Raw genomic sequence first — 25,928 nt, forward strand, 5'->3', positions numbered from 1 at the left:
CCAGGGCCAGGACGCGGGAGGTTCGCAGGTCCCAGGGTCAGGATGTGGGAGGTTCTTGGGTCCCAAGGTCAGGACGCGGGAGGTTCGCGGGTCCCAGGGCCAGGACGCGGGAGGTTCGCGGGTCCCAGGGCCAGGACGCGGGAGGTTCGCGGGTCCCAGGGCCAGGACGCGGGAGGTTCGCGGGTCCCAGGGCCAGGACGCGGGAGGTTCGCGGGTCCCAGGGTCAGGATGTGGGAGGTTCTTGGGTCCCAAGGTCAGGACGCGGGAGGTTCGCGGGTCCCAGGGCCAGGACGAGGGAGGTTCGCGGGTCCCAGGGTCAGGACGCGGGAGGTTCTCAGGTTTCAGGGTTAGGACTTCAACATATATTTTTGGGGCACAATCCAACCCGTTTGGGCACCCAGATAAGCACAGTCTCCTTGTTCACCAACAACACCCCTTCTCAGTGCCGTGGTTGACAAGGGTACTAAAGTCTTCATCCTCACTGTTCGTCACTTGGCCCTCCAACCATCCTGGGACCTCATTTTCTATGTGTTGAGAGATTAGATGAGCCCAAGAGCAAATATTGTAAGTGTTTGTAAAACCCAATTCCTGCACATAGACAGCCATCCCTTGTCCTTCTGTGCATGGAACCCTATGCTGCTGTGCCCGTGCTTGTGTTTTTGGAGGACCCTGTTTTGGGGGTACGGAATGAAGTGCCTGGTCACAGGGTGGGGCTGTGTTTGGCTGTAAGAGGTCCTGCCAGAGCCGTCTGGAGGCCATACGGCGGTCTATAACCCAGGGCGAGGTTCCCAGGGTGGAGCCTGGTGCCTGGGCTGGAATCCGATGTCTCTGCTCGCTGTGGGGGCTGTGCTGGGGACGAACGGGCAGGCGAGAGGTTGTCCACACGGCCTGGAGAGGTCACAGGCAGTGAACGTGTTGATCCCAAGGTCTGGGCCTCGGTCCCTGCTCCCCTTGCCTAGAAGGGCAGGAGGCTCCCCGGGTTTGGGAGAATCGATGGACAGCATCGGGGCCAACTGTGCGCGCACAGCTCTGTGACACCCGTCGGTGGTGACCGCCCCCGTGCAGGGGGAGCACTCACCTGCTTCTCTTCCCCCTTCGCTTTCGTGTCTCCATGTGGATGCAGAAAGAACGTGCGTCCAAGGCTGCCGTGTGGGTTCTGACCCTCGGACTTCCTCCTCTTTGCACACCTCTCAGGGTTGTTCGGTCGCTGCTCTGGCCAGTGAAGGAGCAGGTGATGGGTAGCTGACAGCTTTGTCACTCACACCAAGTCCTTTGACCTTTCCAACCGCAGAAGTAGGCTTTACTTGTATCGCCCACTCCCCCTCAAGGAGGAGGAAACTGAGGACCCAGGGGGCTTAAATATCAACGGGGGGAGGGCAGCCGGCCAGGGCTGTGGTCCAGGCTCCCGGATGCCAGGTCGCGGCCCTTCGGGCGTCATCAGGCTGAGGCAGGGCTGTGGTGGGACCCACGTTGCTGGGGCCGGGGTCTGCTACGTCTCCCAGCCGGCAGATTTCCGGAGGCACCGCACATGGTGAAGAGGCCTAAACACTCCGATTCGCCTCCTGTTTGCTGTTTATCTGTGTTTATGGAGCACAGGGAAGGGCCTCCAGTCCAGCAAGCCTTGTCCGCCTTGAGTTACCTGTTCTCTGCACGGCCAAGCCTTGGCCCAGTGGCTGGAGGCCTCAACCGTGCGTCCTGCTGCAGGGCTTGCAGACTGGCCATCTGTTTGTCTCTGCAAAGAATGGAAACGTGTGTGTGTGTGCGTGTGTGTGTGTGTGTGTGTGTGTGTGTAACCCAGAGAAACCGTCCTCAAACGGCTGTTTGAGGCCCAGGAATTCCGAGCAGTCGAGATGCATGCACAGAGGCAGCTGCACAAGAATGTTCCGGCTGAGGCAGTATGTCTACACGCAGAGCCCCGAGCCTCCCTCCCGCTCTGACCAAGCGTGGTCCACCAGGCAGAGTGTATCCTGAGAGCAGGAGGCACCAGCAGGCGAGCAGAGTCCCCTCTGTGATCACCACCTTGGTCTGAAGGCCCGCTCCCCGTGACCTTGGCCCTGCCCTGGGCGCAGGGCAGCTGCCTCCCCCACGAGCTGAGGGCCCAAGAGGCTGTGGGGCCATGCAGGGAGCCACACGCTGGAGACCACTGAGCGACCACCACCCCCCATTAACCTGCAGGCCCCCCACATGGCCAGTGTCTGACCAGGGGCCAAACTCCCAGACAGGCACCCGCCTCAGGGACATTTTCCTGAACTCTGGGTCATCCTGAGCAGCCCCTGGCCCTCACTGGGCCCCCATCTGGAATCTGGATGTGGGGTGAGGCCCCCGGAGAGCCTGAGCTCCTCAGCTGGCAGGGGTGCCCTGCCTTGGGGCCGCTGTGGGGCAGGAATTCCCGAAGTGATGTCCGTGTGGCGGCTGCCTGATGCAGAGAGGCAGCTGGGAGCTGCTGGCTTTCCCCTGTCCCGCAGGCCTGTGCGGGCAGGGAGGCTGCGGTAGGCTGTCCGTGGTCCCCACCGGGCAGTGCCGAGGCTGACCCTACTCGGGCCACAGGCTTCCTCCACGCACGCTGCTGTCCTGAGGCCCAGAGGCGACCTGGGAGGGCTCTGGTGGGCAGGTGAGACACTGCTGGCATCCAACACGGTCAAAGCCCAGAGGCCCGAGGGTGGCCACGGGGCTGTGTGAACAGCAGGTGCGGTTCTGAAAACAGATGCTCCTGAGAATGATTCACTGAGCCTAGGAGAACCTGTGGTCTTGTGCTCCCTGTGCCGGGCCTCTGGCACGGGGCCAGAACAGCTCCCAGGGGTGAGAGCTCAGATTGGCTTATGGACGGACCTGGGCACAGACCCACGCAGGACCACTGGCGAGGCCGTACAAGGTGGGAGGGCAAGAAAGGAGGAGTCTTGGCTGCCAAACAACCTTGGGAGAAGACCTTCGAGCTGGGTTTTGCAGGGTGAATAGGAGTTCCTCTTGGGTGCAGAAGGACTTCGAGGCAGTGCCTTACATACTAAGGCTCGGGGAAATAAAAAGATTCTGAGGACCAGTGAGCAGGCACTTAGCAGGGTTTCCAAGGATTTGTCATTCTCTTGATAAATAATTCATATTTTCTCTCCACCGGTGCCCTGACCCGGGCCCCTAAGGCAAACTGATTGCCCAATAGCCAGCCACTGGGTGTGGAGCCAGCAGAGGCCTGGGCCTGACCGGAGGTGAACAAGGACCGCTTTGTGTCTACGCTTAGCGTGGGCCAACCTGCGAGCCCGCTTCCCACCCTCCTCCCGACTGGCTTCCAGGAGCGCCAGCACCCTCCCCCGCGGGCAGCCCAGCCAGCTTCACGGGTCAGACCGTGACCCACCCCCCCCAGAAGCTGCTAGAGCCCCTGTCTCTGCTGTAGACCCCTATGAGTCCTGGTGACTGGGCCCACCCTCGTTCTGCACCCCCACCGGCCTGCCTTACGGCCGACTTACGACTTGGTGCCTACTGCAGGGCCCTGAACCAGAGCGATAAGGTCCGGCCTGGCAGGGAGCCTAAGTTCTAGTGGGGAGGACGTGAACATTTCAGAGGCCACGTCGTCCCGAGAGGGTTCCGGCTGAGCAACGCGGCAGAGACGATTTGGCGACAGGCCTCTCCCCTGCTGTGTGGAGGTTCCTCCCCCCCCCCCCCCGGGAACCGGCAGAGCGTCGCCCGCATGCGGGTGTGGCTCCGGGCCTCGTGGCAGTAGGGGGTGTGTAAGCCGTAAGGCGAGCACCAGACACGTGAAGGTCTCGGACAGAACGTTCTAGCGACGGGCCACCTGTGGTCCCGTCTGAGGCCGGTGGCCCACACGGGTACGGAGAGGCCAGGGCAGGGCAGGGTAGGCTGAAGACCCGAGCAGGCACGCCCTGCCGGCCTCCCTGTGACAGGAGCCGAGTGCGGCTTTGCGCGCCGGGGTGGTGTGGTGCCGCCTCAGGGCACCGGGGCTCCCTGCCGACCCTCAAGAGCACCCCGACAAGAAAGCGAGGTTTTACGGCGGTCGGCTCATTTCCCGTGGGGCTCCCTGAGTGCCACAGCTGGGGAAGCGGGACAGAAGAGCCCACGGGCAGGGGGGCAGGTGCATCATGGGGCTTAGCCAGGAGCAGCCTTCTCCACACGGCTGGGGATGGGGCAGATCTTGTGACCTGAGCTTCAGCAGACGAGAAGGCGTTGGCCAACGGAGGCGCCGCGGAAGGACGATTCGGGGTGGCTGGGACCCAGGGTGTGTGGGGGGACTCTGGGCGCCGGGGCCGGGACTTCAGTGGATGTGCTGTGATGGGGGCGGTGCTACCATCTGATCCGCTTCTGAGGAAGCTCCCAGACCAATGTGGGCAGGTGTGGAGGACGTCCCTGAGAGCACGGGGCAGCGGGGTCTAGGGTCCTGGCAGTGAGGCAGGGGGGAGGCGAGGGTCCCAGCCGCGCACCGCTGGACGTCTCCAGGGCAGCCTGCTGACGGCATCGGCCTCCCCCCGGGGCCCGAGTCCTGGGAACCCACAAGAGACCAGGTGTGCATGTGTACGTGTGTGTGCACGCATGCAAGTGGGCACACGGGGAGTCAGGACCAGCACCGTCCCCCCACCAGAGCTCAGCGGGCGTGGGACCCGCTCCTCTCTGGCTGGCTGCGGGCTGTCAGCTCCTACTGGAGCAGCGACCAGGCTCCCGCATAGACTGTGCGGCATACTGACACTGAGGGGCTCGGCCATCGGGTGGGAGAACTAACGAGCATCTCGTTGTCAGGAGGACGAGCCCGCTGAGGACTCCCCCTTGCAAGTACCCCTCCTCCCAAAGCAACACAAACATCCGCGGCTCGCTCGTCGCAGGGCCGGGGATCGGCGTCTATCTAACCTTTCCCTGCTGGCCCGTCGCAGTGCCGGGGATCGGCGTCTATCTAACCTTTCCCTGCTGGCCCGTCGCAGTGCTGGGGATCGGCGTCTATCTAACTGTTACCTGCTGGCCCGTCGCAGTGCCGGGGATCGGGGTCCATCCCTGCTGGCCCGTCGCAGTGCCCGGGATCGGCGTCTATCTAACTGTTCCCTGCTGCCCCGTCACAGTGCTGGGGATCGGCGTCTATCTAACTGTTCCCTGCTGCCCCGTCGCAGTGCCGGGGATCGGGGTCCATCCCTGCTGGCCCGTCGCAGTGCCGGGGATCGGCGTCTATCTAACTGTTCCCTGCTGCCCCGTCGCAGTGCCGGGGATCGGCGTCTATCTAACTGTTACCTGCTGGCCCGTCGCAGTGCCGGGGATCGGCGTCTATCTAACTGTTCCCTGCTCACCGGTCACAATGACAGGGATTGGGGCGTAACCGCTCTCTGCTGTCCCACTAGACTAGGAGCTCCACGGGGCGCGCCGCAGGTCATTTTCCTCAACTGTGTGTCTGCAGCCCCAGCTACACAGTAGGTGCACAGAATGAGTGAGTGAAGCAGAGTGAACGAGTGACCGAACAGACAGACTCCGAGGGGCTTTAACGTGTGTAACCCACCAGCCAGGGGCATGCGGCCTGAGGGTTCAGAGCAGCACCTGGCGTCTGGGTGGCCAGACGGGCCACGGTGGTGCCCGCTCGAAGGAGCAGGACCCCGGCAGGCTGTCCGGGCCGCTGCAGGCGCGCACACAGGGCTCCCAGAGGCTCAGAGGCCAGGTGCTCCAGACCCCAGGGCAGGGGAGGTCCACAAGGTGGGGTGTGCACTCGTCCCTGCAGCGACCTGCAGGCAGGGTCGGGCACGTGGGGTTCTTCGGCTGCGATGCTGCGTCCCACTGGGGGCCTCCGGCTGTGTCCCGAGAACGCAGCCCGCGTGCCTCCCGAGGCTCTGGGAGGGACGAGCCGATTCCACGTGTCACACGGCCATGAACCCCACAGGCCCCCTGCTGTGTGGCACACGGGCCGTCTCCAGCTCTGTGGGTTATTTTTAGAGTCAGAACAAAAATGGACCCTGTTAACTGAAAACCAAATAAGCAACACCTGAACCTGGCTTTGGAGAGACTCTCCTGGGTCTTCCCAGGCATCTCTGGACAGCCCTGCCAGCCCCCAGGAGGCCGAGCTGCTGGGACCCCGGCGGCCCAGAGCGGCCGGCGTCTGCCCTGGCCTCCTTGCCCTGCGGCACCATCCGAGTAAGCTGGTCACTGAGAGCGTGTCGGACTCAATCAGCTCGAGAAGACACGGCAGGACAGGCACCCTTGGGGACAAGGTGGGGCTCCTGACCTGCAGGGTCTGTGGCCGGGAGCCCTGTGTGGGGCCTTGGAGAAGGGTTTCCTCCCTCACCGACCCCAGCTGCCCCCGAGCCCCCCACGGACTGACCACCAGCCAAGACTGCATTAATTCAGGTTGACCGCAGAACCTTCAGGGAGTGTGGTTCCGAGCCGGCACCTGCTTTGCCCCCCGCTGTGCAGAGGGGGAAGCTGAGGTCCGTGGGGGGAGCCGCCGTGGGGGACCTGGCTCACACTGTGGCGTGCGTGTCCTTGGAGGGATCTGAGGAAGATGATCCCCTTTGTTTGAAGGCAAACAAGCAAGTCCTTTTTTTCCCCAAAATGTTCTCCCAAACAGCAATATCGAGAGTGTCTTTTTGTGCTTTTCTCTGGCTGTCACGGTCCCGGGGTGCCTGTCAGCGTGCGGGCCACGACTCTAATTGTCTCAGAAGAGGGGAGACTAGCAGGAGGGAAGGAACACAGGTCTCCGTTCCCTTGTGCTGGGAAGGAAACGGAGGCTAGCACTTCTCTCGTCTGCCTGTTTTCATTCCTCAGAAGGGAATTCTGCAGACTCTGGGTCTCCTTAAACAAGCCTTGGAGAACGAGCTGGAATACAGCACCCCCCCCCCCCGCCCCCGCCCCCGCCATCTAGAGTAGTTTGTTTTTCCGACCGGAGAGAAAACAGCATCACAGCAGTCACGTTGGTGCTGAACGTTCAGGCCCCTCAGGAGACGGGACACAGTGGCATCTCGTCTGTTACCTTGAAAAGAACGGCGAAGCAAGGACGCGCGCGCCTGGGGAAAGTCCTACGGCCGCACAGGTCCCTCCCTAGACGCGCTCACCCTAGACCCAGGCACTTGGCCAACCGTCTCATATCCAGGCGGGACCAGAGCCGGGTGACTGAGCAGCCAGGCCCACGGCCCCGCTCCCGCTGCACCCCAAGCGCCCTCCCTGCCAGGCCCCGCAAAGGCCAGTCCGCTGGCCTGTCTTCACGTCTGGGTTAGAAGCTCTTGTAACCTTCACACCTCCAAGTTCTTGTGGGACAGGCATGCCTTCCGGGGCTAAGGGCACATGAGTACGTCTTCTGCTCGGCACACTTTGTGCAGGGCCCCCCTCCCCCCATGACAAGTCTGCACTGGGGCCTCCCCAGTCTTCCCAGGCCTGCTGCCGCCCTCACTCTCAAGGGTTCTCTGGCGTCCACACCTGCAGGTGTGGTGAGCAGGGACAGGCTTAGTGGGCACCGGCTGGGGTGGCAGCCAAGCCCCAGGGGCCATGTCCCCTCTGCAGCCACTGAGGGCCTCGAACTTGCCATTGTAGCTCAAACAACACGGGTCAGACATCCATCACTAAAGACCGGCAGGCGTGTTTGACCAAGTAGGCCCCCCACACTCACATGGCACCAGGGCAGGTGACAGCCACCGAAAGTAGCAAGAAATACTGACAGTGGGTTATAGGGCTGAAAGGTCACGGTGAAGTCAGCTGCCAGGGAGAGGCCCTCCTCTCTCCTTCTAGAACTGTGCCATCCGAAAACCTGATATTAAACAGCTTAATATATCTCTTTAATGACAAGGTGGCTGTTTTCTGCTGTGTGAGTGATGGGAAGATTATCCAGGATAGAAAGGCTAATTTGTGCTTCTGTGCCTTCATTTGGTGAGTCAGGGACCCGCTGTGTGTTTAGAGGAAGGGAGAGCATTCACCTTATCTGGTGTTTTGCCTCCTGAGGTGATCCTGGAAATGGGAACCAGGGCCCGGCCCTTCTGTGACATCTGCCCCCAGGGTATCAGCCCCAGGGCACGGAGACCTGGAGATGAGGGGGGGGGGTCACCCTGGATTAGCCAGGTAGGCCCTGAATGCAGCCTCGGGTGTCCTCGTAAGAGGGAAGAGGAACCAGAGAAAGTGATGGGACCGCCCTAGTGAAACTGCTTACGTGGTCAGGTGACAGGCTGATTTGTCTCACGGGCTGGAGCTGGCCAACTCCTACCTCGGCATGTGAGTGGGGCCGAGTCTGTTGGTTAGAAAAGACGGCGGGGCCACCTGGGTGGCTCAGTTGGCTGAGCGTCCAACTCTTGATTTCAGCTCAGGTCATGACCTCACGCTTGCGAGATCGAGCCCCGAGTCTGGCTGGGCATGGAAGCTGCTTGGGATTCTCTGTCCCCCCCCACCCTACCCCGTCTCTCCCCTACTTGTACATGCGCTCTCTTTCCCTCTGAAAAAAAAAAAAAAGCAAAAAACACAAGGTAAAGATGGTCAAGGACCAGAGCACTGGGGACAAGAGCAAGTGCAAAGGGCCTGCGGCAGCAACACACAGACTCCACCAAGTTCTGCCCGTTCACAGCGCGATGGACAGACGGTGAGAAGCGGTACTGGGGTGGCAGCAGGGCCGCATGGTGATACGGGGTCCGTTGGGGGTGCCGCGGGGGGCCCTGGGGGCACGAGGTGGTGCCGATCACACACCCTGGGTGGGATCCCCTCGGGCGCGAGGTCCCAGAGGGAGCCGCGCGGGCGGCCACACTACACATCCTCGGCCGGTGAGGGTGTTGGTGGAGAGCCCGGGATCGGCTAGGTCACCAGCCTGTTCACGCGACAGGCCGAGCAGGGAGCCGGGCGGCCCTGGCAGGCTGTGGGCGTGCAGCGGCGGGGACGAGCGCGTCTCCAGCCACATGGTGTGTGCAGGGACATCTGTGGGTGCGCCTCCTGGCGGTCTCTCCCACGGCCTCTAACCTGGCGTCTTCCCTCTGCTCCCATCCAGCAGGCTCGGGCGCTGTGGCCGCGCCTCTCCTTGACACACGAAAGGTTTTTATGTGGCTGTCTCTGGGCCTCAGTTTCCCACCTGCACTCAGGGATCTTGGGGTGGGGGGGGGGGGCCTTAGCTCTGACCAGGATGCCTGAAACCGCTGTGTGACGGCTATCTGGGCCCCAGGGGGCCGGAGCGGTCACACGGCCGCCCCTTCTCCGGAGTCTGACCTCACAGGGTGCTGTCGGTTCCATTCTGGCTCTTGCGCCCCACTCGGCCGGCCTCGGCCCCGTACTCGCCGCGTGGAACCTGCTGACCTGGCAGGCGTTTCGCTCCCCCGAGCGGGACTGGATGCTTCCTCCCCTCTGTGTAAGCCCAGCAGCGTGGCAGCAGGGGTGGAAAGGACCACGGAGGCATCGCCTCCGAGCGGCCTCACCTGCCACACTGCTCTGAGGGGAGCTGCGGGCTCCCCTGTTCCCCAGCAGCCCGGCGTGGGTGGGGGTCAGGGCAGACAGACCCTTCTCCGCCAGCTGTTTTCCTCAGGAGTCAGCGGAGAGAACGCGTCCCCGCCCAGTCCCCACCCAGCCTTGCGCATCGGAGGCGCAGTGGGTTGAAGCAGGGCCGTGGACCTGAGCACAGGGCCTTCCTGTGGCAGCTGAGACCTCTCTGGCTGGCTGGCTGTCACTTGGCTGTGGAAGGGGCCCCTTCCCAGGCGGTCGTCAAGGTGTGGGGAGTGAATCCACACAAAGGGCTCAGCAAGATGTTCAGCTCATAGTAGGAGCCGGGTGTCTCTTGGCTTTTCTTCCCCCACAGGCTTTGGTTAAAACCTGCCAATTTCCTGTATTTTTAACCAAGCACAAGATTTCTGTTTTCCCACAACTTAAGGAACACTGAGACGCTAATAGTGACGGTGGGAACTGGGTCAGGGGGCGTAAGTGCAGAGGAGGACGTGCGTGGTCGTCGCGGTTGCCGGAGTCCCGCCCGGGGAGCCTGGCCCTGACTCAGCTCCAGGCCCGTGGGGTGTCCTAGCCCCCAGGGGTGGTTCTGATCCGTGAGAAAACACAGACGTACAGGGCCGGCTGGAGCCACGTCTGACTTTGGGGGCCCCTGAAGGGAACCCAGGGCCTGCCGTTTCTAGCCGTGTGATTCGGCACATGCCTCGTCCGTTTCCTGACCTCAGACTTCCTTGTCATTGAAGGGGGGACAGGGACCAAAGGCTCGGAGGCTCATGTGATTCTTACTGGATTCTGCCTCTTTGGCTTCTGTGAAAACAGAGGTGCCTTCTTCTCAAAATGCTCTGCGCCAGGTCTTAAAAGTCTCACGAACGGAGCCGCGAGGACCAGCTCTGAGGAAGCAGGCCGCATTCCACACCCTCCCCAAAGCTGCTGCGTCACCGTGTCCCCCTAGCACTCTGGTGTTGCCAAAGGTTCTATATTCCTTGCCTGTGCAGCTGGTGCGGACGACCTCACGGTTAGCGGCTTAAAGCAACACGCACGTGTTCTCGCACAGTTTGGGGGGTCAGCAATCTAAAAGGGACCTGCAGGCTGTTCCTTCTACAGGCCCTCGGAGAGAACGTGTTTCCTTGCCGAGGAATGCAGGTGGCCTCCAGAAACTGCAGGAGGTGAGAAAACAGATCCTCTCCCCGAGCCTCCCTCTTGGAAGCTACCATGTGGCCTCTTCTGCGGTCAGATCTCCTTCTGTCTCCTTCTCATAAGGACCCTGGGGATGACATACAGAATCATCTCCCCATCTCAAGGTCGCCAACTTAATCATAACTGCAAAGTCCCTTTTGCCATGTACGGAGATTCAGACCACACACTTTCTGGGAGAGGCCAACATAGTAGTCATTCTCACTGTAGTATAAAGCGCACGATCAGTTCTTCTTGGGCTTCCTTCCGAGCTAAGGGAAGCAAGTCCCTCTAGGGGACGGGATTTGGTGCGGTCAGCTCCAGAGAGGAAGGACAGAGGGAATGGGAAAGTGTAGCCCCCAAAACTGGTCCTGAGCAGCCCCTTGCCACGGTTTAGCCGGCTTGGGCTTAAAGGTGTCAGGGTGCTCGGGGTACCCCCGGGGGCTGCCCTGGGACCAGCCCGTTCGCTTCCCCGGGATCCGGGCCTCCTGAATGCACCAGGCTCTGCCCTTCTTCCCGCCCTGACCCTCGGTTGCTGATGCCAAGGACTGACTGCACCTGATCCCTCAGCTGCCGTTTTCCGAGGGAAGTCAGCCATACACCTTTCCATTTCCCTGCCCGCTCAGCCCTGCCCGAGGCCGGGTGGGGCCCACCCTGACCTCGAGGCCCATCAGGGTGGGGCTCTGAGGCTCCCTCCCCCTGCTCCCCGTGTCGGGGGGCAGTGACCCCGTGGGGGGCGGGGTTAGGGGGTGGCCAGAAGAGGAGGCTCCTCCCATCCCTGAGCCCCTCGGAGCGCCCGCCACCCACCCCTGCCCGCTCAGTCACCAGGAGAGGACCGTGCCTTCCTGGTGCCGTGCTCCCCGTGCCGGCTGCCTGGTCTCCCCACCCCTCCTCCCAGGCCAGGCGCAGGCTGTGGGTGCCCAGCCAACCCCCACAGTACCCGATAGCATCTCCCTTGCACATTTCCACGGCCCACGCCCCCGGAAGAGGCCCAGGTGGGCCGCGCCCTCGCCCGCCCTCCACCCCCGGGCCCAACTTCCGCCTCCGCGCCTGGAGAAGGAGAGGCGGCCGGGCCACCGCGTGCAGCTGAGCGAGGGGTCCCGCCGGGCGCGGCGGGCTCAGTACTTTTCCGAAGCGCTTCCCCAGATGGCTGGCTCGGCGGCAGCTCCGGCTCTCTGGGGACGCGCAGCAGGTGGCGGGAGGCCGGCAGACCTCCCCACCGCGGGGGTGGGGGGGACCGTGTCCCTGTCCTGCCCGCCCAGCGTGAGGCCGGACGGAAATCCCTCCGCCCCGGCTGCCCTGCTCTACAGACAGCAACGACACCCGGCCCTCGGACCCCCCAGGTCCCCCCCGCAGGCGCGGGCTGGCGGCAAGCACACCCTGCAGGAGTCGGGCCGCGGCTCCGGCGGACCCCACGCTTGTCCCGCCGGCGCACGGCTAGGTTTCCGCGATGCTGGGTGGTCTCGGCACAGACCTTCAGCGGTGAGACCAGCAGGGAGCCGGCCTCGCCCTTGGGAACCCTCACCAGGTAGTCCCGAGCGTCTTCCTGCCAGCCCCGGCTTCACGCTCCCCGCTTGCGAGCGGGCGCTGACCCCTTGGGCCACCGGAGCCACAGCCAGCCGGCCACGCCCAGAGCCCTGTTCTCCTTGCGGGGGTGCAGATGCACGGAATGAACCCATTTGACAGGTGGAGCAACGGAGGGTCTGGAAGTCTAGCACACTCGCCCCCCCCCCGCCCCCCCAGTTGGCGATGGGTGCTGACCTGGGCGCCTTGACTCCCACCCAAGGGCACGAATGACTGGAGAGGCCCACGCCAAGCCTACCTTCCACCAGGCGTGCCCCTCGTATCTTTGGGTGTTGCCTGAGCGCCCAGCCTGGCCCTTATCAGGACGGGTTAAGCTAGGACCCCCACCCAAGTTGCTCACAGCCTGTAGGAGCCTTAAAATCACCCAGGGGTATTTCACACATCTGGAGGCACGCCCGAAGAGCACAGAGGCCCCAGGGGCACCTCGCAGCCTCTCAGCAGTGAAGACAGCCACCGAGCACACAGACAAACAGCACTGCATCACCACCTCTCTCTCTGCACGACCAGGGTCATTCCGCACAGGGGTAGCTGGAGGCCAAGACAGCCAGGCGGGAGGCTCGTGTGTGGCCTTGGGGTTGCGGGAAAGAGCTGCCTCTCTGTGTAAACAGCCTGGGGACGGAGGTCACTGGAAAAAGCCCCGAGGTGGAAGATGTGAGGGAACCAGGAAGTGTTCTGGAACTTGGTCACAGGGCTTCCGAGAAGCGGCTGGTCTCTTCGCAGAGTAGCAGGGCTCAGAGCCACCCGCTTTTCACGTGTTTGACCTGATCGGGGGAGTGGGCTGGAGTAAGGGAGAGGTGAACAGAAGCCCAAGCTCTGGTAAAGAGAAACGCTCACGTGTTAGCGTTACAGATCAAGCCGCCGTGATCACATCAGGCACATCAGGCAATAAGGGGTCAGTATGCAGTAAATAATGGTTGTGGAGGGGAGAGTGGTGACGCTGATGGTGATGATGATGACACGGGTACAAACTGAAGAAACGAGGGTGGGAGACCGGTTTGTGCCCCTTCGCCGTCCTCCCTCCGTCAATGTTTCATTTGTTTATGGCACGCCCGTTCTAAAGCGGGCGCTTGGCTAGGCACTCCTGTCCCCAGACCCTGCAAACGGTGGTCTAGGACAGCAGTGTTACGCTCCTCCGTGGGAGGCCTGGGCGGGGGTGGGGTTGGGACAGATCTTGGGAAACATGGAGAAGGCGAGTGCCCGTGGAAAGCCCGGCACAAAGGTGCAGAAGTGGAAAAGGCCTGGGGCTGGGCTGGGGGTGGTCTGGTGAGGGAGCCACAGGGGTGAGGAGAGAGGAGGGCAGAGCTGGAGGCGGCTAGGAGGTTTGTGCGGGCAAAAGTCCTGGGTTGGAGGTGGGTGCCACAGATATGGGGTGACGGGGGGCACGTTTGGGAGGCTGAGCCTGGCCAGCAGCCTGTGGCTTCACCCGCCCTCGTGGCCTCTCCCTCCTGCCTGGGCCCCCCGCACCTGCCCGGGGCTCCCAGCCATAGGCGCGCTGAACTGGCCAGAAGGCCTTGGGGCTGAGGGCCCAGGACCCACGGCCTGGGCCACAGAGCCTGGGCTGGGCCTCCCCCCGAACGCCCGTCCGCTGCCAGGCCAGGAGCAGAGCAGCAGCGGCGGGATGTGCTGAAGGCTGGACTCACATCGGTCACACCCATCTCTGGCCCGGAGTCTCTTCCGCCACAAGTGCGAGGAAAGCCGACTGTCCTTCCATGCCGCCCAAGGCTCCTTCGCAGCCGCCTGCATGGCCGTGCCAGAGAGGAGGCAAAGGACCAGGCCCTATTCTCTCTGAGACCCTCCTGACAGCCCTGTCACGGCGAGGCGTGCCTGTGAGCGTGGGTCTATGTGTGTGTGCGCCTGTGTGCGCACGTGGGGCGCAGCGGGCAGGCAAAACTCTGGGCCCTCAGCGACCCTCAGGGTCGTCACCACACCTGCCCCCTGGACTCGCCCCCCCCGGGACGGGGTGAGGACAGGTGGCCCCCAGGGGTGGGGAGGTCTGTGCTGCCCGGCAAGGCCAGCCGTAGCCCCTGAGCGGGCCTCTTAGGGCTGGCACACCATTCAAGCCTCCACCTTACCGGCCAGGTCACACGTGATTCTCCCCACCCTGCGCTTTCCAGCACGGAGAAGGTCCCCGACATTTGGTAAAGCCTTACCAGGTGGAGGGCCGAGTTCGTCCCTGCCCCCAGCCCGGAAGGTGGACGTGGTCCTGCAGTCACGGGCAGGGGCACAGGACAGAGCTGGATTTCCTGCAGGGAGCGTTTCTGCTCTGACGTGGTTTTGCAAATTCCCTGCTTGCCGAGGTCGAACGCTTGCAGGCGTCACGTGTCCCTGCTCCCCAGGCGTCTGCTCAGTATGTGTGCTTACCCAATGCCGTTCGCCTGTATAGACTATAGAGAGTCCTGTGTGTGATTTCCTGTCCCCTGGCTGGGGCGGAGGGTCGCGTGTTGCTCCTTCGGGGCCTGTCTGCAGCTCACTGTGGGGCGTGGATGCCCGAGCCCAGGGGTCCTAGAGTTCTTCCGTCTCCCTGGGAGGAGACGTGGAGGCCAGGAGCGCACGCACAGCCAGCCGGGGGCTGCCCCGCTACGCTCACCCCACCACACATGCTGCAGGTGGGGCAGCAGCTGGGGCTGGGCTCTGGCTTCGTGCGGGGCCATCGTGGGGTGACCCACAGCACTGCTCCCAACAGAACCCTCCCGTCCGCCCGGCAGTCCGGGAGGGTCCGGGGTGAGCCTCAGGTCGCCCCCACCAAGGCACCAGGAAAGTTTTGCGAGGGAGTTTGCCTTTGAGCAGCGGTTAGAAACGGCTTGCACTGTAGGCTTCAAGCAGCAGTTCCCAAACGTGCAGAGCGTGGTAACGTACTACGAAAAAAATGGGCTCTGCGGTCGGTGTAGTGTTAAGAAACAGAGTGGCTGCAGGCCTTATCAGGGCCTTTATGGCGGTAATATGCACTGTTGAGACCCCAGAGGGCGCTCTACTAGGCATGTTCCCCAAACGCCAACCTCTCAGAGGGCTCCTTTTGGGCTAGAAGCCCCTGGACCTGGTTGGGTGGGACCCGCGTCCGGGAGTGCTGACTTCGCCTCTGGGAGACGTGAGAGGAAGCCTGTTCCGGGAAGACGGAACAGTGACAGCAAAGGCAGCAGAGTGGAGACAAGTCGCAAATAGCAGACGGCCCTCACTCCGGCTCAGGAGAGGGGAAGGGGGCAGAGGGAGCTGCCGCCGGGGGGCGGGAGGAGGCCGACTGTACAGTCCCCAGCGGCAGGTGCCTGGTGGAAAACGGACCGCCTCTTTGGGCTTCAGAGAGGGGTCCCACAGGTGGCCCCCAAGGCGCTTCGCAGACGCCTTCACATCCCCCGCCCCCGCAGGGGGACACTGTCTGGGCGGGGATGCTGGTGGGAGGCCGAGAGCAGCCAGAGGGACAAATGGCGCCGCCTGAGCCTGGCCCCAGCTCACGCCCCAGGGAGGTCCCCTTGCTCTGTGTCGGGGTGGCTCCTGTGATGCCCTTGGCCCTCTGCCATCCACACACTCCCTAGGCTCAGGGGCCATCTGCCTTTCTGGAGGACCTGTGTTTGGCCGGTGGTGCGGACCTGCTGCTGGGCTGAGCGGCATTTAGTAACCAGCTCCCTCGTGGCGGAGAAGCCTGACGGGAGAGTTTGCACCTCCTCGTTGGCTCACGGCACGCTCCCAGGAAGAGGTCACTGAGGGGGGCTGCGGGGGCACGCGTCACCTCTGCTTGCCCCTGCAGATGCAAGGTGGGTAACAGCCCGGAGAAGAAACGGTCGAACGTCATTAGATAACCGGCCAGTGGTGCGATTTAAATACTTGTCACTTATGAAAGGTCGCTTCTGGGCACCATGATCTCACAGTTCATGAGTTCAAGCCCCACGCCGGGCCGTGTGTCGACAGCACAGAGCCTGCTTGGGATTCTCTCTGGCGCTCGCTCTCTGCCCCTCCCCCACTCACGTGTGTTCGCTCTCTCAAAACAGATAAACTTTTTAAATAAGTAAATAATAAAATGTGACTTATGTTTATAAAATGACTTTAACAACCGGTTCACGAAATTCTTGCCAGTCGGACAGCCGGCTTTTTCGCCGGCCAGGACAAGTCTCCTGCACCCTTTCACCGGAGGGTTCGCACAGTGATGAAAAACCCTGTTTTCTTTAGGCAGACGAGGGAGCAGGAGACGCCCCCTGACTTCTTTTATTTCTCTGACTACGAGAGGCACAACGCAGAGATCGCTGCCTTCCACCTGGACAGGTGAGCCCTCCCACCTGCACCCCGGGCCTGAGCACCGTGCGGGTGGGCCCGAATAGCTCTCCCAACACCCTGCCGAGGTGTTGGGAATCCTATAATTAGCCCCATTGTACAGATGGGAAAACCGAGGCATGGTAAGTCTCTGCCGCACAGAGCCGGAGTCTGGCCTGCAGATGTTACAACACCCTGCGGTAGGCCCCACACCACGAACGGTGCCAGACTGGGGATCCTCGGGAGCAGTTGGTGATCAGAGTGTGGACGTGGCCCGTTGGGAATAACAAAGGATAGAGCGGAAAGGACTATGAGTGCTGGGAATTTTAACCCAGAGTGTTGCAGGGTGTAACCTCTGGGGCCACGGTGACACCAAGGGACATGAGCCTCCTCCCCCATCGCCCGTCTTCTGGGCTGGCTCTACCGGGCAGAACGTGAATTCCTCCCTGGGCTCCACGTGGCCCCTTGCTGCAGGCGAGGTGGGCAGTGGTGTCGAGGGCCGTGGGGGGGGGGGGGCCTCTCAGCAGCCACCCTGCTGGCCCAGAGATCCCTGCCCCGCAGGGACAGTCACGGGGCTGGGGCTGGAGTCAGTTCCAAGAGTCTAGGGGGAGGAGCCTCCCCGACCGCCCCGCAGGGTCCTGACCTCCAGCTCGGGGTGTGTCCTAGGCCGCAGCTTCTAGGTCACCCAGGCTGGTTAGAATGCAGATTCCCGGTCTCCTCCCCAGACACTCTCTCTACACCACACAATTCGTGTGCACACTCAAGTTCGCAAACCCTACTTGGCTTTGTTTTTCAAAGATCAAAAATCTTGTTTGGGGGCCACAGAAACCCCAAGTCAGATTTTCAACAGTGTCAACTATTGTGCAGCCTAAACCCAGAAAAAGGCCTTTCTGTGAAAGGAACAGTTGCCACGAAGCCGATGAGGGTTCCTCATTCGGAAAGGTGAGGCCTGTTGATGACGCAGGACAGCTCACCAGCCGGCGGAGCGCGGGCGGCAGGCAAGACGCCCACATTCCCCACGCGCAGCCGCTGCCCCCAGAGGCCGCTGCAGGCCCATCGGCGTCCCGTTCAAGTGAGCGAGTGCAGCGCAGTTAGAGAGCGTCCCATTAAAAGCAGCTGATTTAACGTTGTTCCGACCTGAGCCCTGAGGGCCCAGGCACTGGCAGGCCGGTGCTGGGAAGTAGAACACCACCCACCGTGGTCCTCGTGGGGCCCATTTTCGTTGGTGGCCGATGGCACCAGTCAGAGCTGTGGGCCCCGCGTTGGGCCTAGCGGGACTCGGAGATGGGAGCGTTCACTCCGCACCAGCCTCGCGAGGGCCGGGGCACGGAGGTGAAGACCCTTCCCCTGTCACTTTCCCGCCAGGATCCTGGACTTCCGCCGGGTCCCTCCGGTGGCCGGCAGGATGGTCAACATGACCAAGGAAATCCGGGACGTCACGAGAGACAAGAAGCTGTGGAGAACCTTCTTCATCTCTCCAGGTAACCTGCACTCGGGGAGGCCCCTTTCCCGGCTCACTGCGCGCAGAACAGCGAGCTTAGTTACCTTTGCGAAGAAGAAGAAAGAAACTTAGTGTCTTCTCGCATAATCCAGCCCACCGCCTTCACGGGACCACCCAAGGGCTGCCCCTTGCCCTTCGGGGTGTATCTACATCACAGTGTCAAAAGCCTGCCAGGAATGGCCAAGTCACCATCATGGAATTGATCCCCTGGGCTGGGCACAGAGGTTTTTTCCTACCGTTTGTTTTAAAGGAAAATGAGTGCATTTTTGAAAATTCTCAGCCTCCCCAGAGAGTCTCCTCCAAGTGGTCCGGCTGGAGGAGACCTCTGTGCCCTGAACTTCCTCCCGGATTTAGGCACCACCACCCTGCCCCCGCCCCCCGCAGCAAGACCCTCACACGGCAACAAGGACTCCTCTGCCTCCCTCCCCCCAGCTCAGCAGGCAGAGCGAGTAGGGTGGCGGCCTCCCCTGGCGCCCTCGAGGGCCAGCACAAGGGCCTGCCACAAGGGCCTGTGGGTGGGCCTGCCACCCACAAGGGTGCTAATCATCAGTCTCAGACGCACACAAGCTCCTGCCCTACCGAATCACCTGCCCCAGGAGCTTTTCGATGTGGCATTCAGGGCTCTGCGATCTGTCCGTCCGTCCCTGTGAGCACTTCCTTTGGGCCAGGCCCCGTGCTGAGCACCCCGTGCTTGCTGGGCCTGAGGGTGGGGACACCTTCTACCTCGTATTCGGTTCTGGAAGGTCCCGGCGATGGCAGAGAAGTGGAGTGCGGTGATAAGTGGGACCCACCCCGAGACAGACACCCTCCTGGTGGTGTGGGTCCATCTGTCAGTTCGTGCACATAAAACCCACGTAGAGGTTATGTGCCCCTACCCCCTGTGCTGGCAGCGTCTCACCACCCGACCAGAAACCAAAGAGGAGGGGGCTTGGAGGGCTTCTCATCAGCCTTGTCTAAGCCTGCCCAAGGCTGCAGGCTGCTTGGACGCCCCCGGTGACAGGGAGCCCATCGGCTCAGAGGTAATTCAGCTCCTGTCTGCACAGCCTGAGTTGCTGGAAAGGCCCTTCTTTTCCAAGGGTGGACACCTGCCTCTCCACCCTTGGGTTCTAGTGCTTTCCCCTGGAATCCCCACCCACCCACCCCCGAGACAGCAAGCTCCTCCTCCACCTCAGCCTGTCAGGGACTCTGGGATCTCTCGTCCCCCAGCCTGGACGTCCCCAGCACCTTCACCGTCAGCCGCCCCTGCTGCCCCGGCTGCTGCCCCACGTGGCGATGAGCCCTCCGAGTCTAGGCTGGCAGCGCTCACAGGACCCCATGCCACGCCCACAGGACACTAGGCCATGCCCTCCGGACCATGGCCACGCCTGCAGGACACTAGGCCACGCCCTCCGGACCATGGCCACGCCCTCCGGGCCACGGCCACACCCACGCGGCCCCAGGCCACGCCCACAGGACACTAGACCACGCCCTCCGGGCCACAGCCACACCCACACGGCCCCAGGCCACGCCCTCCGGGCCACGACCACGCCCATGGGACACTAGGCCATGCCCTCCAGGCCACGGTCACACCCACAAGACCCCTCGAGGCCACGCCCTCTGGACCATCACGCCCACACGGCCCCAGGCCACGCCCTCCAGGTCACGGCCACGCCCGCACGGCCCAGGCCACACCCACAGGGCACTAGGCCACGCCCTCCGGACCACGGCCACGCCCACACGACCCCAGGACACGCCCTCCGGACCACGGCCACGCCCACAAGACCCCTCGAGGGCACGCCCTCCGGACCACGATCACGCCCACACGGCCCCCAGGCCACGCCCACACGACCCCAGGACACGCCCTCCGGACCATGGCCACGCCCACACGGCCCCAGGCCACGCTCACAGGACCCCCCAGGCCGCTGCACCCTGTCAGTGGTCTTTCCGATTCTCATTGCAGTATTTCTAGTGACGGCGTTCAGTGTTCACAACTTAAGATGAAACACGCCCGCTCCCCCACGCCCATCACCCGGTTTCCCCGTGAGAGGGATGCTCCTCCACCTGTCTGACCTGGACGGGTTCTGGGGCCTCGATCACAGAGCCCGCCGAGAGACTGTTCCGGTGCCGGCGGAGGGGCCGACAAGGCCTGTTGCTGCTGAGAGCGGGCCGTGGGTGGGGCCACTCGGGCTGGATAATGTCCCCTCAGCCTGCAACAGGTTTGTCCCCCCGTGAGCAGCCCCCAGCCCCCTCAGACAGGGCTGCTGCTGCCCGCAAGGCCGGCACCGCGGGCGCCGTGTCCTCCACCTTGGCCACCACACGGCAGGGATGTTCTAGGCGATTCTACCGCAGCAAGGGAACACGGACGTGACTGGGCACCTGCGGTATGCCAGGCACTGGTATGCACCTGCTGTGGGATTCCACCTTTAATTCTTAGGCCAGCCTGTGGGGGCGGGGCCAGCCTGTGGGGTTAAAATGGGGAGGGGGGGCCCATTTTAAGCATTTTGTTGAGGTACGATTGGCATGGTGTAGACAGTTTCAACGTGCGAAGTTCGAGGAGTTTTGACACGAGCAGAGAAGCAACGAACTGGCCCGTCTGCCCCGGTCCCATCCTGCCCTGTACCCCCAACAGCGCTATGTGCTTTCCGTATCTGAGGGTTTCTTTGCTTCTTGTACGGTCTTGCACAGTGGGGGTGACCGGCGGTCTGTCTGTCTTCTGTCGCTCGACAGCACTCTTCTGAGGTCCCTCTGCGTGTTGCTCTTTATGTCAGGGTCCCGTGGCCCTGGGTGGGTGCGTCCCATGTCGTTTACCTGGTCATCTGGTGATGGGCACCGCCGAGAGGGGACTCAGTAACCCGCCCCAAATGAAGTGGAGGAAATGTCAAGAGAGGAAAATGAGTCAAGAACTTTCTACACTTTGCTTTCTTGGTGCACAGCGGCCTCCCTGCAGGAGCCCCGCTTCTGGGTCTCGAGGTCTCACCGGGGCGCATGGCAGCTTTGCCGGGGGCTCTCAAAGGGGCCCCGGAGCCACCAGTGTCCAGAATCCCAGCACTGAAGTCCCACATGTGGTGGGTGAAGAAGGGTGTGGATCCCTTCCTATAAACAAAAGGCGGAATCGGTTCCTAGTCTAAGCAGATACGTCTTCTTTCAGGAGAGCAGCTAAGCGCCCCCGCCAAGCAACAGTGCAGAGACAGGCTGGGTTGGAACCCAGTTGTGCCGAGCCCCACAAAGGCAGGCTGGGTCGGAACCCAGTCGTGCCGAGCCCCACAAAGGCAGGCTGGGTCGGAACCCAGTTGTGCTGAGCCCCACAAAAGTCTTTGTACTTTGCGGTAAATCTCCACGGACACATCTCATACATTCTGGAAGGTACACACATCCGTGGGTTTCTACAAGGGGAACCCACCTACGTAAACACCTCTAGGACAAGACACAGACTGTGAGCAGCTCTGGGAGCCCCTCCTGTTCCCTCCCAGCCACTCAGCCCCACATCTTTCAAGTGACTCTTTTTCCTGCTACGCAGGCCTGGGTCTGGCTGGGTAGGCACAAGGCCCCTACCCACACGTTGTGGACACAGCGTCCAGTTTAAATGCGCACGAGGGTAAGAAGGGTCCCCAGAGCTGTGCCCGGATACCTCCAGGCCACTCCTGAGCGACGGTGGCTCCCCAGCATTCCAGCCCCACCTGAGAGCCACCCACACCAGATCCATCCAGGTGGGGTTAGGACCGTAAGCGTCCTGTTCTTCTGGACCCTCCTCCCTGCCGTGCAAAGGCCTGGAACACTCCTGGTCCCAATGCTCAGCCCTCGAGCCACATGCTTTCCAGCTCCACAGAGACCAGGTTCTCGCTCGGGGTCGCCCGTCCTGCCCCCACCCCCCTGAGGTCCCCGGAGTTGGAGGCGGTGGTCCCAGAGTGGCAGGGAAGCAGGTTCTCCTGGGCTGACTCTGGCCCCCACCTTCTCCCCGCCGTCTGCTGAGACGTCATCGCTGAGACGAGAAAGGGCTCATGTCCCCTCCTCCCCCTCCCCCTCCCCCGTCCAAGTGCGGGGATGACCTAGTGACCGCTCACCTGCACTGCCCTCTGATTCAGTGTCAGACATCTGATCTTACCCGCATTTCCTGTTTAATACTCCCAAGCCCATGAGCAGGCACTACCGGGGCCCTCATTCAGGTGGGGAAACCGAGGCACAAGGAGGTGAAACACCACACCGATTTTGCACCTCTGGGCAGTGTTCCGGGCCGCACCCTGGCTGCTCCTTCAGAAACCAGATCTGGATGTCTGACGAGGACAGTGCTGTGCACTCAAGAAATGCCTTTCTCTCTGAGCAAAGCCAGCTTAGGCTCTTAGCTTAGCAAATCCCAGGGCTCCGGCCAACAGGATCAGATAGATTGTCCCCCTGAAAGTGGGGCTGCCGCCTCGGTTATGGCTGCACTGTGTGTCGGGGGGTCGCTGATGAACCGCGTCAACACACAGGCGAGACCACAGACCGACCTTTCCCAGACTGTCCTCACAGCAATTCCCCAGCACCGGCTCGAGGATCATGAGGTCAGGGGCAGGAAGAGAGAGGCAGGCGATCCGGGCGGAGACTCCCGTGTGCCGGCGGGGCGCGGCGGGAGCCCCTGCACCGGCCCCCCATCTCCTCTGGACGGCTGCCCATGGAGACTGCCCACCAGACACGGAGACTGCGGCGAGAAGGGCCTGCCAGGCTCAGGTCAGGAGTCCACGGGGAGCGAGAGCGTGGCCAGAAGACTCGGGAGCCTCGTGAGTGCCATGCGGGCAGGGCGCGCAGCCGCACGAAAGGAGACCCCTCGTCCGGGGAACTGGCCGTTTGCACAGCTGGGAGGGGGCTTCTGGCTGCTGCGCTCCCCGGGCTCTCGAGGGTCTCTCCACCAAACAGACAAGTTACTGAACGCAAGATTCTACCGGTAAATACACACACGAGCGCCATCGCGCCCCTGACCGGCAGGGGCCTCTGGCAACAAATCAGCGTGCCGCCTGGTCAGCAAGAGGTGCCCGCTTTCTAAATTACTTGTTTCATCGAGACATGATTCGGGCGCCATGGAATTCATTAACTTCTTTTGGGCAACAAAGTGACCAGGGCGTTTTATTCTTTAAGTAACTGCCTATACATATTGGTTAGATCGAGTTAAATTTGCCCCACCCTATTTTTTTATGAAACTCGTCATTTTGAAGTGTGCCATTCGGTGGCTTTTGGTACATTCGTCACGTCGTGCCACAGCCCCGCTGATCTCCGCACGCTCTCCTCACTCCAAAAAGGAGCCGGTCCCTGTTAGTCACCCCCAGCTCCCGCCTCCCCCAGCCCCCGAGCCACCAATATTTCTGTGTGGGATACACTTCACGTCAGCAGCATCTGACAACACGTGGTGTTCCGTGTCTGGCTTCTCTCACGGCACACGCGCTTCCGTGGTTCGTCTGCAGCGAAGTGTGTGTCGGGGCTTCGCCCCTTCTAAGGGTACGTAGCGTTCCACGGGGTGCGTGGACCACGCTCTGTTTGCCCACTCACCGCCGGACGGGCGTCCAGACTGCCTCCACTCTTCGGCCTCTGTGACCAGGGCTGCTGTGGCCCCCGCGTGCAGCCTGCTGTGGACACGTGCCCACGTCTCTTGGGTGCAGAGCTGCTGCGTGGTGTGGTCATTCTGTGCCTAAGTTTTTAAGAAGCCTCCAAACTGGTTTCCACGGCGGCCTCCCCCGTTTGTGCCCCACCAGCTCTGTCCGGGGCCCCGGTCTCTCCCCATCCTCCGCGACACCTGTAAACGCCTGTTCTCTTGACCAAACCCAGCCTGGTGGGTAAGAAGGGGCGTCTCTGTGGACTCCACCGCATTCCCCTGACGACCGATGGTGTGGAGCATCTTCCCACGTCCCTGTTGGCCACTTGCGCCTTTGCAGTGTCTGTTGAACTGCCTTCCCGTGTGTCAGTGGGATTATTTAGCTTTTCACGCCTGAGGCGCTCCTCACATGTGCCACACGCCAGACCCTCGTCGGATCTGCGATGCACAGACATCCCCTCCCGCCGTGGAGCGTCCACGCTTCCTTTATGCCTTTTAAGCCTCTGAGCGTTGACTCTAGAGTTTCTGTCGAGGCCGTCCCGTCTCCCACGGCTGTGTGGCCTCGGGCCGCCCAGCCCCCCTCCGTGGGCCTTCGTGTCCCGTACCGCGGGGTGGCAGCAATGGGAGATCTGGGCCGCGCGAGTCCGACGGACGGTGTGGACGCGGGAGGCCCAGGCGGACGCGCGGGAGGGCGGGCGTGGGACGTGCTGCTCCCTACTCACCCCTGTGTCTGTCTGCCGCCAGCCAACAACGTCTGCTTCTACGGCGAGTGTTCCTACTACTGCTCCACGGAGCACGCGCTGTGTGGGAAGCCCGACCAGATCGAGGGCTCACTGGCGGCCTTCCTGCCAGACCTGTCCCTGGCCAAGAGGAAGACGTGGCGGAACCCCTGGCGGCGCTCCTACCACAAGCGCAAGAAGGCAGAGTGAGTGCTGGGCAGGCCGAGCCCAGGCCGGGCCCACCTCCTCATTCTGACAGCGCTTTGCTCGGAGGGGCCTCGGGCCCGTCCAGGGCCACGGGGTGTGAAGGGTTGTCGGGGAAGGGAGGCGCCCCCAGCTCCGACGCCCACCCCCCCGCCCCCCCGACGCGGACGAGACCTCCGCTTTGTGAATAGATGGTGGGACGGGGCTTCCTCACCCTGAGAATCAGAGGTGCCCCCCGCGGTGGTGCTGGCCAGCCCAGAAGCACAGGCTCTCAGTGTCCAAACTCGGCTCGCACCCCTTGCCCTTCCCGTCCCTCAGACGAGAGAGGTGGCCGTGGAGGTGTCTCTGTGGGCGGGGTGTCCAGGCCCTGTTTCCTAACAGCGACCCCCCCCCCCCAGAAACCTAGCATCTGGGGCTGATGACGGCCTCCAGACATGGCTTGTCACCTCCCAGCCCCGTACTCCCATTAATGCAGCCTCGGCCAGAGGCGCCATTCTGTGGTGACGCCTCTCTGCACCCCCCGTCGTTGCTGCGGTAATCCCGCCGTGCTGAGCTGCTTTGGGCCTCCCTGTCCACACAGAGGAGGAACTCAGCCTTCTCACAGTGGCTCCCCTGCAGGTGGGAAGTGGACCCCGACTACTGCGAGGAGGTAAAGCAGACGCCCCCCTATGACGGCAGTCGCCGTGTGCTGGACGTCATGGACATGACCATTTTCGACTTCCTCATGGGTATGTCGGCGGCCCCGGCCTGCACCCGGGGCTCCCACCCTGCACGTGACTGGCTGTGGCCACGGCACACGCTTTGCTCCGTTGTTTCGGCTCTGGTGTCACACAAGGGTCGGGGGGGGGGACGGCCCTGGGTTTTCAGCTGGCTTCTGTCCACAGGGAACATGGACCGTCATCACTATGAGACTTTTGAGAAGTTTGGGAATGACACATTTATCATCCACTTGGACAACGGAAGAGGGTGAGCTGTGTCCTTGTGGCGGCGGGGAGGGCCGTTCCCCAAGGACATTCTGGGTGTGGTGCAGGGTGGGGGCCCCTGGCCTCTGGCTCCCGTCGGCAGGAAGTGCCTGTCGTGTTGCTCCTTCTGACCCTCAGGGTCAGTCACTCTGTGCACTGGGTCCTGTTATGTCCCCGTGTCGCCCTGGGGAAACTGAGGCCCAGAGAGGGTGCTTGCCAGGAAGGACAGGGCCGGGAGGAGCCCTTTATGCCTCGTGTGGATGTCTGGGACTGGCTGGCAGGGACAAACGGTCCTCCCTGCCCCCGTTGTGGGGGCCTGTGGCCACTGCTGGCCGGAGCCACCAAGGAGGGCCATCTGCCTGATTAGCAGGCAGGGACACAGGACCTGCCCTCCCCAATTGGTTAAAGCTGCCACTAAAGCTATTCTCAGATGCCTCGGAGAAGCGGGCACCGGGCACCCGGACAGCTGACATGTGGGGGCCACGAGTTCCCAGCATAAAAGACAGCACTGGGCTGAGCTGACCACCGACTGCCTTCTCCACCCTGCCTGCCTAGGACCCTGCGTTTATGAGCTCCTGCCCCACGCAGCGGCCAGAACCCTAGGCTACCTTCCAGGACCTCCCTCATCCCAGGCC

The 25,928-nt window shown here is 62.5% G+C and overlaps 1 protein-coding gene across 1 annotated transcript in view; it reads left to right on the top strand.

Annotated features, from left to right (window-relative positions):
* The window catches only part of FAM20C (FAM20C golgi associated secretory pathway kinase), a 47,249-nt gene that overhangs the window by 19,509 nt on the left and 1,812 nt on the right, over window positions 1-25,928 (top strand). Inside the window, exons 4-8 of the mRNA XM_045462357.1 lie at window positions 16,288-16,380; window positions 17,734-17,849; window positions 24,153-24,333; window positions 24,950-25,059; window positions 25,216-25,297. Coding sequence (XP_045318313.1) covers window positions 16,288-16,380; window positions 17,734-17,849; window positions 24,153-24,333; window positions 24,950-25,059; window positions 25,216-25,297 — 582 coding nt within the window. The remainder of the gene's footprint in view (window positions 1-16,287; window positions 16,381-17,733; window positions 17,850-24,152; window positions 24,334-24,949; window positions 25,060-25,215; window positions 25,298-25,928) is intronic.

The sequence above is a fragment of the Leopardus geoffroyi genome, chromosome E3 (genome assembly GCF_018350155.1).
Source record: "Leopardus geoffroyi isolate Oge1 chromosome E3, O.geoffroyi_Oge1_pat1.0, whole genome shotgun sequence".
Lineage (NCBI taxonomy): Eukaryota > Metazoa > Chordata > Mammalia > Carnivora > Felidae > Leopardus > Leopardus geoffroyi.